This window comes from Solanum dulcamara, chromosome 7 (assembly GCF_947179165.1).
Source record: "Solanum dulcamara chromosome 7, daSolDulc1.2, whole genome shotgun sequence".
NCBI lineage: Eukaryota > Viridiplantae > Streptophyta > Magnoliopsida > Solanales > Solanaceae > Solanum > Solanum dulcamara.
The window spans coordinates 78,454,235-78,469,936 of record NC_077243.1 but is presented as its reverse complement, the minus strand read 5'-3'; the positions used below and the strand labels follow the sequence as shown (position 1 = coordinate 78,469,936).

At 35.9% G+C, this 15,702-nt stretch overlaps 2 protein-coding genes across 3 annotated transcripts; one reads left to right on the top strand and one right to left on the bottom strand.

Moving 5' to 3' along the window:
- Positions 1–297: 297 nt before the first annotated feature.
- On the bottom strand, positions 298–5,781 carry LOC129896074 (transcription factor UNE12-like). 2 transcript variants are annotated; one of them, XM_055971889.1, is made up of 7 exons: positions 5,436–5,781; positions 4,587–4,685; positions 3,285–3,404; positions 3,065–3,130; positions 2,565–2,630; positions 1,287–1,364; positions 298–1,153 (listed from the first exon to the last, which is right to left on the bottom strand). In XM_055971889.1, exons 1-7 carry the CDS (start codon positions 5,676–5,678, stop codon positions 923–925), a joined length of 903 nt encoding a protein of 300 aa, XP_055827864.1. In that variant the 5' UTR covers positions 5,679–5,781; the 3' UTR covers positions 298–922. The 2 variants fall into 2 exon arrangements, with proteins under 2 accessions (XP_055827864.1, XP_055827866.1); XM_055971891.1 differs by lacking the exon at positions 4,587–4,685 and having other exon boundaries at positions 5,436–5,780.
- Positions 5,782–7,198: 1,417 nt separating this feature from the next.
- Positions 7,199–15,464, top strand: LOC129895111 (acylamino-acid-releasing enzyme-like). The gene is made up of 18 exons (XM_055970762.1): positions 7,199–7,450; positions 9,203–9,378; positions 9,540–9,843; positions 9,930–10,151; positions 10,246–10,458; positions 10,616–10,690; positions 10,941–11,079; positions 11,370–11,521; positions 11,612–11,694; positions 11,786–11,907; positions 12,033–12,111; positions 12,274–12,451; positions 12,645–12,705; positions 12,877–12,999; positions 13,512–13,709; positions 14,093–14,161; positions 14,783–14,862; positions 15,067–15,464. Exons 1-18 carry the CDS (start codon positions 7,299–7,301, stop codon positions 15,128–15,130), a joined length of 2,490 nt encoding a protein of 829 aa, XP_055826737.1. The 5' UTR covers positions 7,199–7,298; the 3' UTR covers positions 15,131–15,464.
- Positions 15,465–15,702: the final 238 nt, after the last annotated feature.

Here is a 15,702-nt window from a genome sequence, read left to right as displayed (position 1 = left end):
TGTCAATGTATATAACTTAAATTTATATAAGTTACATGTCTAAGCATAGATTTTATTGAGATTATTTTCATGGATATTGCAGAATGTTCATGTCATCATGCAAGAGGCTGAGGATAATGAAAGGATCAGAAGCAAGAGGCTTGGGATCATGTGGACAATGATATATATGTGAAGAATTTCACTCATTTTTTGAGGCTTTTTATGAAGATTTCTCTCTTTAGAATAATCATGAAATTGATTTTTTAATTTTTTTTTTTGAAATACTGTAATCAAACATAAAAATAATTTAGTAATTACAGTTACTTTTTTGTTTTTGTTCTTGTTGTAACATCATATATATAGCAGGGAATAAACCATGGTGGTTTATAAATCCTGTATATTTTTTTGAGACTGGGATAATCTCCCCTTCAAACATACAAACTGTATTTTTTTTTGTAGCTATGAAACCAATGGTACAAACACACATCGTATTTTTGCTTTTCAATTCTTGATATGAAAAGTAAGTCGAGTTCTCCATATTTAATTTACACTACACTTTACAAAGCACCAGTTGATCACTTTTATAATACCTAGCTATCCACTATAAAAAAGATACAAGGAGTCCCAAACAACCCACAAGAAAAAAGGGGGAACTAGCAGCTAATAACAGAGAATTTGAAGGAAAAAGGCACTCCTCCCTAAAATGATACAGATGGTTTGGTTTCTTTCTTAAGTGTTGCCTTGGTTCAGGGGGTGACAAAACTCAAGAAAGTTGAAAAAAGGCCCCAATGGTTGAGCTAAAAGCAAAAATTGTGTCATCTGACTTTGATTGCGTTGCCATGGATTCAGAGGGTAATACAAGAGATTATAGGTAAGGATATAAAGGAGGATGGGCCAAAAAGAAATAAGGAGTTCTTGATTGCACCTGCAATAAGCTAGAAGTCTACGATGGGGCCATTGGTTCCGGCTTGACCATTGATTGGTCATCAGTTTGTTCAGTAGGATAGATAAGTGCAGCAAGTGAAACAGGCATGATGCAGAGTGATTTGGATTGAAGGTACTGCATGGCTGTTCCAACATCTTCCTCCATGAGCTTTGCTACCTCTTGTTCTGTTTCAGCATTGGACCACTTCTCCCAGACGTGCTGGTTGGATCGACTTTCACAGCTGTCTCCCTAAAATAATGGCGAAACAATGAAGTCTTGGAGCAAAAGTAGCAATCTTACAGTTGAGTTATCAGAAACTATAGAGGTATTTTCAACGATGTTCAGTTAGTTAGAAGCAGAAAAGAGTGATGATGTTCATTACCTCAACAGTCTGCAATGGAATATCAGCAACAAGTTGTGCCACCGCGCTAGTTCCTCTCAGCCTACTCATGCTCAGTACCTTAAGGCAGATTTAAGGCAAATCATTTATTCGACCAACATGTTTGGGAGAACAAATGGGGAGGGGGGGGTATCTGTGTATTTAATTTGTCCAACCTTTACTACAGCCAGAACTCCATTAATAATTGCAATGATGACCAAAACAAAGTATAATGGTACAAGATTAAGAGCTTTAAGCAGGACTAAGATGATGATCATTGTTATTCAACTAAAGATTTCGCCAGTAAAATCATTACATAGGTGTTTTGACAAGACAAGACTTTAAGAGCCACCATCCGTCCTCAGCGAGGTTATTTGTTCAATGGGAGGGAAAAGAAGAAAAAGAATTTCAAATGATAGAAACAAACAAGTTGAGCCAGTTTTGGACGAGATTCTTTCTTCCTTTTTTATTTTGAAAATTGAAACACTTTTAGAATGGTTGATGCAAGGATAACCTGCAGTTTGAATTATCAAGCAAAGATTGAAATCACTAAAGGGTCATTTGGTATGGGGATAAGGAATAATAATCTCGGGATAAATGGTGGGATAACTAATCCCATAGGATATCCCAATCTATGGGATAACTTTGTCTATCCCATCCCACGTACCAAACAACCCCTAAGAGTGTTATTGCTCATTAGCAAACTACACGGTGCATTAAACTTGCAAGGAAGCAAAATAAATTAATGGAAACATGGTGCTTAATCCTTCACAGTGTACGGTTAAGTTAATGTTAAGTCAATAACCTTCAATGCTACCACTTCATCCCAACTCACAGAATGAAAAAACCATCCAAAAAACTATTCAATTGATCTATCAATAGAATAAACCTCAATCAAAGCTAGTTGAGGTTGGCAAAGATATACTCAAACAAAGAATTATTAAACACCGCCATGAAAATTCACAAACAGATTGTGAACTTCTTAGAATGGCTTAAACTATTTTATTTTTTTGTGGGGATGGTGGTTTAATATGTTCCCATTTCAATAGACTGGTTCCATTATCCAAAACAAGAATGGAATCATATGGCAGAGGAAAAGCAAGAAGAACCAGTACCGTTGTAGATAACTCGAAATTGCAAGAACTTTAGAGATGTTTGTCATGGAATATAATGGCTAGACGACAGAGTCACCAGATAAGCTAGTAGTTGAAAAATAGTTGACCGTCATATTACCTTACTTTTTTTTAATACTTTTTTTCTGATAATGACTGACAAAATTACCTTAACTTGAAGCCTTAAGAACTTCACATAGTCCAGAATATCATCAAGCATTGCTGCCCTGTCGGTCTGGCAAGACAGAAAGAGAATATTATACCACAAGCTACGACATCTTTTGAATTGCATCTATAACTGAATAACACCAACTTGTATCTTTAAAAATCAAACTGAGGTAAGCCAATTCTTAGAAATACCATTTAAAAGGAAGTTTAGAAATTATTTGTCTGAAAATTGCAGCCAATTTTCATATTTAGTAACTTGAATCCATTAAGCAACACTCAACTCCAACAGGAAGTTGTTATAACAAAAGATTACTATTTTTTCCAATTTTACGTATTGGTATATTAACATCATGATAAGCGATGGGTCAGCACAAAAGTTAATATTTCCATTATTTGGAATATACATCTTTAAGATTGAATGTGCCTAAATTGTTATCTGTTGCAACAAACAAAATGAATGCTCATCAATGGAATTTGAGGAAACAAGAGAATAGAGCACACCTTATTGCAGCTGGGGACAAGTTCCTGCAAAGCCTTTATTCGTTCTGATATCCTTTCTCGTCTTAACTGTAAGGAGACAGACACATTATTCAGGCACTTTTTTCTAGAGCATTATCCACAGGCCCCCACATTTTACAACAAAACTTGAATTTTTTAATTTTTTTTGACAATTAACATAGCTTAATGTTCTCCAGACAAACTCATCTATCAGTCATAGTACCCTCTCAGCAATACTATGTGGATCAGTGGCCTGTCCTCTTCGTGCCCGAACCCTAGGACGAACTGCAGGTTGATGTGGTATAGTTAGTGTTGTGCTTGATGTTGGGTGGCCTTGAAAAGGCTGCAAGAACCAAAGAGAAGTTACGAGATCTATTAGTAAATAATTGATATAATCCCAAACTGACAAAGACGCCACATTTTTCAAAAAACATATCAACATAAGACTTGTCAAGCCTATTGCATGCAATTAAACTGGAATTAGGAAGTGAGGGTAAATGAAATACGTAAAGTTAATGCTAAAAACATTACAGTTTGAAAAGTGGGTGTACTCATGTTAACCCATATTCCAAATGGGTGGTTTAAATATGGTTTTAACATGGATGATTTGGCGGTTCAAAACAATTTTGAGCTGAAATTGCCACTATTACTCAAGATTTTAGAAACTAACTATCACAAAAGGAAGAAACAAAAGAATATAATAAAGCCTTTCACTTTCTCCCCTTCCATATGATCCATAGCCATGCGTAGGGTGTCTAGATAATGTGAAGTACACAAATGGAATAGACATCTTCTCATGGAACAAAAGGTTCAAGTTATACACCTTTACTAGGAACATTAAGTATATGAAGCTAAGAGGCCAAAAAAGATTCAGCAGCCTGAAAAGTTTTATATTGGGAGTTGATGCTTCTTCTTTTTTCTTTTTTCCTTTTTCCTTTTTCCTTTTTGATAACTGTCATGTCCAAGCCAGTTTGCAAGCACCTCGACTAATTCCACAGGATACCTGCTACCTCCCAACAACAACAAGTACCAAATAACTCTGTCCACAAAGGCTAGAACATATGGGAAGAGATCACCTAGTTTTTTTGCCTTGTTGGAATTTGCACCTGCGACCTCATGGTGCTCAACCCACTTCATTGACCACTAGACCACACCCTTGGGTCTATTGGGAGTCGATGCTTCTTGAAGACGATTTCTATTATCTCTGTTATGTAGAGATAGTAGTGATGATTTCTATATTTGCGTAGTTATTACATTCTTCAAACTCAATCTGTCCCCTTCATTGTCACCAAACTAAAACTCTAGAAACAATAACAATCTTACTACAAGGGCCTGTATCAAATCATGAGCAAAACCAGGTTTCCAACAAGCATACTAGTGATTAAATTCTCAACAGCTACTTTACCTAAAGTATTTAAATTGATTTATTTAAGTTTGCTGATATTATATGGAAATACTAGTCTAAATGAATAAAAATGTAACTACCATGAAACAATAGTGTAGTGAAAAAACAGAAATATATAACCTGGACTTGGTGAACTTGAGGAACACTGTGGCAAACAGCATGAGATTGCAAATGTTCTAAACCTGGATATAAATTTCCCATGTTCATTGCTTCTCTTTCCTGCAAAAGAACATGAATAACAAATAAAAAGACGGTACTATCTCCTGAGCTTACCCCTTTTGAAATGCATATCCAGTTCTTTCTCCACACCAGCTAAAGTCTAAATAATGTGAATTTTTTATTAAGTACACTTCGCTAATGCAAGTATCATCAAGGAGGTACTGCAAAACAGATGTAAACAAAAAAACTCTAAAATAATATGAATTGAATTCAAAATTTTCACAATAGAGAAAATCTCATTGTCAATTTGTGTTTGGCACATTTTCATTTTTTATCTTTTGAAGGAAGAAAAAAGACATATCTCCACATTCATAAACACCAACATTTACATTTTTATTTGTAATTACACATAGACAGACACTCAAACTTGACTTGGCCTCGACTGACAAGTAAGCACTTCAATTTTGAGAGTGCACATCTAGACTCAACTAACACATTGTGTCTCGTGGACACTCGGTGCTTATGTAGCATATAAATTTTGGAGGTGTCTAGATGATCATTTTGTAAGTTGGAGTGTTCAACTAACATAGTGAAGACGAGTTCAGGTGTCTTAGATGAGCATACTCAAAATTGAAGACTTTAGTTGCAAATTGAGACCAAGTTAAAGTTCTATCTATGCATTATTCCTTTTTATTTCGTCCTTGATTATGAACTCTCAGATGAACAAGTGAAAAAGGTAATTTTGTTATATTATACATACTTTTCCGTGAATTGTCAGACAAATTGGAATCGAGGAAGTAGTAGGCTTACAGGCTTCACTGCAAAGCCACTGGCGTTGCTGGCATCAGCAGAGACATTGTCCAAGCTTAACCCCAACGGGAACAGCGTCTGCTGCTGGAGCTGAGAGATACCAGATGCTGAATTCAACGACGTTGTCTCCGATAAGGCACCGGTGCTAATATCAGTTACCAGAAGGCTAGCATAAGAGGGAATCGCCAGAATTTGATCGAGAAAATCGTCGGAAGCATATACCCCCGGTAAGTTGTTCGCCATGCCGGAGACTTTCTGGCCTGAGAAGTTACGTTTGGGGGTTTGCCGGAGTAGATTTATTGAGCTTTAAAAGGAACGGAAAATGGGAAATTGTAAAATTTTCCCCAAAATGTGCACTTTTGGGTAGTTATAAAATTGGTTACTCAAAGTACTTAATTTTAGCCAAAAAAAAATAATAAATTGGATTAAACACCTCAACTTTCTAAAATAAATAAATAAAATTCAAAAAATAAATATTTTTTACTTTTCAAAAACTTAATCTAATAGGCTATAAGTCACAGAAACGAGGAAAACTACCTGAATTGGACCATTAATAAAATTATTTACTCAAATTGAATTTCAATCTAAATTATTTATTCTTAATGGACCTATGATCCAGACTATTTACACATCTCCCCCACTTTTTCTTTTTTAATTTTGTGCATAACGTCAGCATCATAACTATGAATTAATTTTATGTGATACTCCATCGATATATTGATACCATAGGGATATTACATAGGATTGAGTTTAATCTTTTGTGGTACTTCATCGGCATATTGATATCCTATCAATATTATATATGATTGATTTTTTTAAGAAATAAATAAGAAACAATTAAGAGAAAATTATGAATCTTACGATCTTATTTATTAAACTCTAAATTAGTAGAAAATATATTTTAATAATTTTTTTTCTCTTTTTGCAAGTTTTTTTTAAAAAAATTGTATCTAAATTATGACTCTTTTTAAAATTAAAATATTGAAGAATTCTGAAACATACATTGACGATACCATGATAGTATGTAGATATACCGTAATATATCATTGATGATTAAGTAATCTCATCAAAGGATTGAAGCAAAAATCAATGAAAACACTGCTCAGTTATTTTTTAATACCACTAGAGTATATTATACTTTGATGATATCAAGGAGAAACAAGCAGTCCTTTAATTGCTAGATGTCGTTAAAAGTCTAAATTTATAAATCAAGCTTAATAATTGCTATTAATAAGCTAGGATCATGAATGTGATTGATAAGCCTACAACAACAACAACAATTCAGTGAAATCCCACAACGTGAGGTCTGGGTGATTGATAAGCCTGATTCAATAGATTTTCATGTATAAATCAAGACCTAAATATATTATTCAACGAGATCGATAAATATTTATAAGACATACTAAAAACTAATTATAAGATGAATCTGCAAATGCCATTAAAAGTCATAATCGAGTCCACAAATGTGATTTCTAGGTAAAGAGCAACAAATGTGATTTATAAGTTGAACTCAATCACAACGATTTATAAGTTGGGGTTGACAAAAATTTATAAATCGTGCTCAACTGTGATTTATTCGATAATAATTAAACTCTTTAATTTGAATTATACATATATAAACATCGCAACTCATATTCACTGTATCAGCTAGCATTCCTACGAAATAATCATTTAAATATCTTCAAATTTCATATCCTGTATAGACATCAAATGTCTATAAATCACGATGAGAAATTAAAACCCGAAGTAAAGCGTTTAGTTTTCAGTAGTTGATGTTAGAGTCTCATAAAAAAGTGGCCAATATGAAAAACTTTAAACTAAAAAAAAGAGTTAATCTGATTGAAAAGTAAAATATTGTGGACCATGATGAATAATATACTTTCTCCCTTAGCAGCAATACGCAGTCACTCCGTCTCAGTTCTACTTCACTCTCATCTGTTGACCCCATTTTCGTCTGAAATTCGACTTCTCAAGCAGCACAAGCCTCTTTCTTGCAGACCCTTTTGGCTCAAGAAGTAAATTCTCTTTCTGTCTATCTTGGTTTTGCTAATATTTGCTCAAATCTTCGTATAGTAGTACTGATTCTGTCTTGATTACATTCAGTGATTTCAGATAGAATTTAGCAAGTTTTCATTTTGCAGAACTATCTGATTCTTTCTTTGAGGGTGGGGGTCTTTTTCTTGTTCTTCTTCTGTTGATTTTCTACCATTTCCTCTAGCTTATCTTGGAATTTTTTTGTATTTTGTGTCATATGGTGAAAAAGATTAATTTGTACTCGAAAAGTAGATTACCTTTCTGTCTATCTTGATTATGCTAATAGTTTTGCTCAAATCTTTATATAATACTGATTCTGTCTTGACTGTTAGTAAAGTGTATTGAAAACAAATGATGAAACACCAATAATAAATTCTGAAATAAAAGATAGAACCAGAACAGAAAATAAGAACAGCCTTTGGTAAAATTATGTAAGAACAAGAAACTGAGCCCACTGAATGCACAGTGTGTCTTTAAGGAAATTATTCCTCTCAATGTACCAAAGGTTTTGGAATCTTTCCTCCCAGGATAGAACGATTTACTCACCAGAATAGCGGTACAGCAAATTATGGTGACTGCGAACTACTTGATGGTTGTATATCACACGAGTTTTAGGAAGTGCAGAAAGAAGAAGAAGAAGATGTTATTTTAGAAATTTCGTATGGAACATTCTGAGGATTAATAGATATATATAGACTATTTGCACCTTTTAAGAAAAGGCACCTGTTGGGAAAATGTTTGACTGTTGAGAAAAAGGTTTGCAACTTTTCGGACAAGGTTGCAACCTTTCAAAAATCCGTTGGAAAAACGGAGGGAAATATTTTTAAATTAATCCGGAAAAGAAACGAGTTGCGGCAAATCCGAATCCGAATCCGAATCCAAATCCGTAGCCGTAGCCGTAGCCGTAGCCGTAGCCGAAGCCGAAGCTGAGCCGAGCGAGCGACGACGACGACGGCGCGAGGGAGACCCTCTTCTTGACACTTTAGCAACATGAAGGAGTGCTTCTACTTTTAAGTAGGAGACTTTTCTTTTCCACCACCTATGTGGGACCAAAGCTTATTTAATAAAGCAAGAGAGAACAAATCATTTTTCTCTCCACTTCTTTTTCCCTCAATTTCCCATTCAAACTATCAATTAAACCCAACATTGATTACATTCAGAACCTCAGATACCATTTAGCAACTTTTCATTTTCTTTAAGGGAGGGGTTGGGTTGGGGGAGGAGATAAAGGAATTGGAACTTGGTGCAAATGTTGATTCTTGTGAATGATTCCGAAAAGATCATATTTTTACTTGAATCAAGTCGTACATTACCAGGGAAAAGATTCCTTTTTTTTCTTCATAAAAAGAAAGAAAAAATAAAAAGAGAAAGTTCCATTTATCCAATGAGTAGTGGAAAAATCAAAATGATGTAGTATTTAGTTGTTATTTGTTTGAGTTCTTTCACCACCGGTCTCGAAACTTTCACTAATGAAGTACAAACACTTGTTTGTTTGTTTCTTCGTTACTTAACCCCATCTTATCATGATATTCTGTAAGCACACAAGATGGAAAAAATGTGCCCATCACTATTAGACTCCCTTTTTCTGTATAAATCCGAGCTGGGGGGTGGGGGGAGGTAGAGAGGAGGTCTACTGTTTCCTGATGTTGTTTTGTTATTGAGAACTAAAATATCCGTGATCACTGTGAATTTTTCTATACTAATTGGTGGTCTTTTTTGTGTTTGATTACTAGACGAAGTTTCTCAGTTTTCTCCAAAATGAATAGTGTGGGAGCCAGCTCTCCTAAAGAATTTCCTTTGGGTTTGGATGTGAGTTTTGAGGAAGAATACTCTTCTCAATCTAGTTTGCTCCAAGATTTCACTAGCATCCCCACCATTGACAAGGCATGGACTTTCACATCTGACGGTGGTATGATTTCTTTACTTATTTATTCTCTTTTTTTTGGTAGATGAACTATATTGACTCTAACCTGGAGGATAAAAAATGGTGTAGTTCTAGTTAAAATCTTTCCCTCCCACTTAACATTCTTTAACTGCTGCTAGTTTGCAACCCTTTTTCTACCTTTCAAGGTTCCCAGGGTATGTTCTCGATGAGCCAACCAAATATCCTGGCCAACAAGAAGAGGAGATACATATTATCTTGTCATATTTCAAAAGAAAGCACAAATGCTGTAAGCTTTCAATGGGCTGCATTCCCTATTGAGATGTCCAATGTGTCTATGATGATTCCATCACCTTCAGGTTCAAAGCTTCTCGTAGTTAGAAATCCTGAAAATGATTCTCTGACCAAGTTTGAAATTTGGGGTCCATCTTTGGTGGAAAAGGAGTTTTGCGTACCTGCATCTGTCCATGGATCTGTATATTCAGATGGATGGTAAGTTTTTATATGAACTAAACATTAGTTTACTTACCTCACCTCCCCATTTACAGACTCCACGTGTGTTAATATTTGTAATGCAGGTTTGAGGGAATATCATGGAACAGCGATGAAACTCTTATTGCTTATGTCGCTGAGGAGCCAGCTCCCTCAAAGCCTACATTTACTACTTTTGGTTATAAAAAAGAGAATTCTACAGATAAGGATTGTGGGAGCTGGAAAGGTCAAGGGGACTGGGAAGAGGAGTGGGGGGAAACCTATGCTGGAAAAAGACAACCTGCTCTTTTCATCATTAATGTCAACAGGTCTGAAAATTTATTATATTTTCTTATATCAGACTGGTAAAAGGATCGAGTTTTGATGTCTTTGGATAGAAACCCTAAATATAAATTTGTGCAGCGGAGAAGTACGTCCTGTTGAAGGAATCGGGAAGTCACTGAGTGTTGGACAAGTTGTATGGGCTCCATCCGGTGAAGGCTTGCAACAATATCTGGTTTTTGTCGGGTGGCCATCAGATACTAGAAAGTTGGGTATAAAATATTGCTATAACAGGCCTTGTGCCTTGTATGCTGTTAGAGCTCCATTTTCAAATATAGAGGTCCATCAATCTGGGTAAGTAACTTGTTAGTTGTCAGAAATGAAAATGTTGTGGATAGCTACATTTGTTACTGCATGATTGTAGTAAATAGGGAACTAATTTAGTGGAGAATTCCCTTATATTTGATTTTTGCTGTTTTTGTAGTCTCAATTGACTTTTTGTCACTTTCAGAACTAATGCAGCCAACGATGTATCTCCAATTAAGCTGACACAAAGCATAAGTAGTGCTTTCTTTCCTCGTTTCAGGTTTGTCTTGAATTACTTATCTGGCCTACTCCCTCCCCTGGTCCCCAGAATAAAAAGGAGAGAGAAAAAAGGGAAGAGGAGATGTGTTGATGAAGAAGCCATTTCCCTAATTCCTTCTCTTTAAGATAACATTTGAATAACATCAGTTGGTTCCGTGTAAGGAATCTTGCATCTTCTCATGTCATTTAACTCCTGCAGCTAGTTTGTTTGATAAAATGTAACTAACTGGTCTTTTCAATTAATGTTGCAGCCCGGATGGAAAATCGCTTGTGTTCTTGTCTGCTAGAAGTTCAGTAGATTCTTGGGCACATTCTGCAACTGATTCACTTCATCGGATTGATTGGTCATTCAGCGGAACGCCAACTCCAGATGCTACTATTGTTGATGTGGTACACTCACTTTTTGTGATCTGATTACTTGCATCAGCACTTTGAGGCTAGTTATGATTAGCCATTTTAGTAGTAGTATTTACTTTTTTATTGATTCCGAGCTTTGAGCCGAGGGTCTATCGGAAACCACCTCTCTACCTCTAAGGTAGGGGTAAGGTTTGCGTACACTCTACCCTCCCCAGACTGCACTTTGTGGGACTACACTGGGTATGTTTTTGTTGTTTTTGTATTGATTCCGAGCTTTATCCTACAGTCAGCACACCTGCTCATGCTGTAAGTGGCAATTGCAGGTTCCTATTGTGATGTGTCCTGAAGATGGCTGCTTCCCTGGCCTTTACTGCTTTAGTGTTCTTAGTAGACCTTGGCTTTCCGATGGATATACTATGATTTTATCTTCTATCTGGGGCAGCACACAAGTAATAATTTCAGTAAATGTGATAAGGTAACCAAATGTTTTGCTGCTCAAGCAGGAATTCTTTTTCTGTACCAATGAGTTAATAATAATGAAATGCGTCTTTATCAAAAATAATAGTGGAAACATAACACGGATTAGCCCTGGAGACTCTAGTTTCTCTTGGAATGTGCTTGCATTAGATGGTGACAACATCATAGCTGGTAAGAATCAGTGTTCATACTTTACTTCATATTGGTTCCTATAAGAGTATTCCCATTAATCAAAGAATCTGGCATTTTTTTCGGGTTCAAGTTTGTAGTAGTCCTGTTGATGTTCCTGCAATCAAGTATGGTTCCCTTGCTCGTAAGGCCTCGTTAGAGGCCTCGTGGAATTGGTTAGATGTTTCAAGCCCCATGTCTAGATGCTCTGAAAAGGTCAGTCTGTTTTTCTCTGTTTCTTTTGTTTTCTTGATTAGTATTTCATCTTAGTTTGTTCTGTTTGGCATTTTCTAGTGAGTTAGGCTTTTCTGAAATTTAAATGTTCCCAACAATGCTCACAGGTTACATCTTTGCTGTCTTCTCGCCAATTTAGTATTATGAGGATTCCTGTCAGGGATATCTCTGAGAACCTTACTAAAGGTGAGAACCCCGTTGAGCTTAAGGGAAGTTTTATAAACTCATGGATCAACATATGATTATGACCTCTTATGCTATCTGCAGATCAATAGATGCTTGGATCCTTCTAGATTACTAATATCTGCTGTTTCTACTATAATCTTCAATGAGTTTTATTCTTGTTAGGTGCCAGCAAGCCGTATGAGGCTATCTTTGTATCCTCCAAGACTCAGAGTCGTAACGTGTGCGATCCGCTGATTGCAGTCCTTCACGGGGGTCCTCATTCTGTTTCATTGTCAAGCTTCTCAAAGTCCTTAGCTTTCCTTTCTTCACTTGATTATAGCTTGTTGATTGTAAATTATAGGTAACCAACATAACTGACTTCTTTCTTCATGCCTCTGTTAATTCAAATGGTTATTGAAATGTAACACCAACTGTGAAATACTTGTAACATATATGAGATGCTAGACTAATATTATAGGTCGTGAGATATCCTTCCTTTTCAAATTTTTATTTGGACATTTTAAGCACTTTTTTATGTCTTCTTCTTCTCACAGAGGCTCCTTGGGTTTTGGTGAGGAAGCAGTACAATCTCTTCCTGGGAAAGTTGGATCACAGGTACTTGTTTGCCGTTTTTTCGTTTTCTTTCCCTTGAAAAGGTTTCTTCCTTAATTTTGTTTAGGCTTGAATGTTTTTGTTATGTGAAATACAATTCCTTCTTTTTCATAATAATTCTCTTAAGCATTTGGAACCTAAGAGTGTTTTTCCTCTGTTTTCCCTAATCTGCAGGATGTTAATGATGTGCTTGCTGCTATTGATCATGTCATTGAAAAGGGACTTGCAGATCCATCTAAAATATCTGTACTTGGCGGTTCCCATGGTGGATTTTTGACAACTCACTTGATTGGCCAGGTCTACCAATTTCCTAATACGCCACCGTCTTTATGGTTTCTATGTACCCATTTTTCTTAACTTGTGGTCCTTGACAGCTTTGTTCAACAAACATTTACAACAACATACCTAGGTAATCCCACAATTGGGGTCTGGGGAGAGAGAGTATATGCAAACCTTACTCCTACCTCGTAGAGATAGAGAGGTTGTTTCCGACAGACCCTCGGCACAAGTAACACATCTCAAAGCAGTTCGGAAAAGGGAATATGGAAATGAAAAGCAGTCACAACAATGAAATAAAGCGCTAGGGGAAACATAATATGATAACTGAAGCAACAAAAACAAGTAGTAATACTACAATTGAAAAAATATGATAGTAGGAGAGTAATAATGGCAATACTAATAAGGGGACTCGACAACGCTCAACCACCTACTAACCTTCAACAAACATTTGTGGCGCTTAATAAAAGTAAGCTGGACAAGCTTGTCTTCTTAATGACTATTGCCTGACAGTTCCACTACTATTTCTGCAGGCACCAGATAAGTTCGCAGCAGCAGTTGCAAGGAACCCTGTCTGCAACCTCGCTTTGATGGTCGGTACATCGGATATACCTGATTGGTGCTACGCAGAGACATTTGGAGATAAGGGTAAATCAAATTTTACAGAGGCTACTTCAGCTGAACACCTTGATGCCTTTTACAGAAAATCACCAATTCTACACGTCTCCAAGGTGCGCCTCTGTTAAATCTGGATTCGGCATTCTTCCATTTTAAGCAATTTGTCTTTCTGTTAGTTATCTAGAAAGGCCTATGCTTAAATTGCAGAATAGATTGAAGTCATAAGTCATGCTAGATTTCAAGTCACGGATCATGTTACAATCAATCCTCTCTATAGCGGTGTTGTTGTCTGGATTGTTTTTGGTTGCTATGGAGAATTGTTGTTATAGCAAACATATAATATAACATAACATGCCCGGATACCATGGTTATATGTAACATAACATGAAAAATTGATTCCAAAAAAAAAACTTGACCATTATAATGAGATGTTATAGAGAGGTCCGACTCTATTAGGAATGCATCTCCAACATCCTTGTGTTTGCCAATTTTGCAGGTCAAAACTCCTACGCTTTTCTTGTTAGGTGCCAAGGACCTCCGTGTACCAATGTCTACTGGGTTGCAAGTGAGATTTCTTATTATCTTTTTATTTTTTTGTTTTATTCGTTGAACATAAGGTTTCGTTCTTAAATGCTAATGGTATGAGCAAATTCGCAGTTACGAATATCCATCGTGATTCCCTATCATCTTTCCTAGTTGCACCTTTTATTGGTTATGTATCTCTGTCGATACATGGTCTATTTCACTACCTTTTGATTCTCTCTGAACAACTATGGATCCTTCCATAAACAATCAAAAATGGAAAAAGAAATACGGATCCATCCATAACACGACCATATCTTTGTGGAATCTATTTGTTGGCTCTATTTGTAAGGCAACCTTCAAGTTTTGTATTTACTAATAAACTGTTGTAAAAGGATCGCTGCTAAAGTAGCCAATCATCTGTGGACCAAAAATGTTATATCTGCCTATGCCAATCGGCAATATGAATCAATGAACCACGTAAATCTGTGAGATGAAGGCGGGTTACTTAATGTGTATACACCTCTAATGCTAATATGATCTAATAGAACCATTACAATACTATTAGTTCCGGCTCAATGACTGATGACGTTTTAACTTATGGTATTATATCCATACAATGTATAACTCAAGAAAGTATGTCTTTCACTCTTATTATGTGCAGTATGCACGTGCGTTGAAGGAGAAAGGAGGAGTGGAGGTTAAAGTCATCGTGTTCCCTGAGGACACTCATGCAATTGATAGGTAAAATGTTGTTTTGCTCGAACGGTCCAAAATGTTGTTGAGTCTGTGTCAGATGCTCCAAAAATGCACTACTTTTGAAAGATCTTACACGCACCTGACGACATTTTTGAAGAGTCCGGAGCAATACAGACTTTTACTTTTGAGTTTCATTCCACTCTTTCACTTTAATATTGTGAACTTACATATACACTCTCTCTTTTGCAGACCACAATCTGACTTTGAAAGCTTTTTAAACATTGGAGTGTGGTTTAAGAAGTACTGCAAATAGATTCATGTCTCAATCTCAAGTCACAATCCAACTTGAAGACGGGAGATTTGGTTTTGTAGTCCATTTATGACCCTTTTCACAGGAGATCAGTCATAAAACAACACAGGACACGAGATTTTTGGGGTCATTTTCTTCTATTCAAATTATAAGTGGTCATAAGAGATCGTTTTCTCTTTAAAGACCTGATTCTTCTGATATCAGTCAGAATGATTTATTGTACATCACAATTTACTAAGTTGTTAAATTGATCTCACATAGAATTTTTCCTTTTTACAAGAACTTTCAAACTTTGCAAGACAGTATTTTGGTTAATTAATTCAATCTGTTTCTTTTATCTAATTCTAAGATTACAAAAAAGAAAAAAAAGATCCTTGTGTCATAATACTTATGCAATGTATGGGTTCTTTATTTGGACATCCTTTGTTTAATTTGTATCCATTTTTTTAATTTTCTTGTATGTGTACCTTTATGGGAACTGCCTCAAACATGCGGTGTCTGAAATTTTTGCTTGAATAAGACAAATATGAACTTCATACATCCATCAGAAATGTTTAAACTTCATTCATATGTGC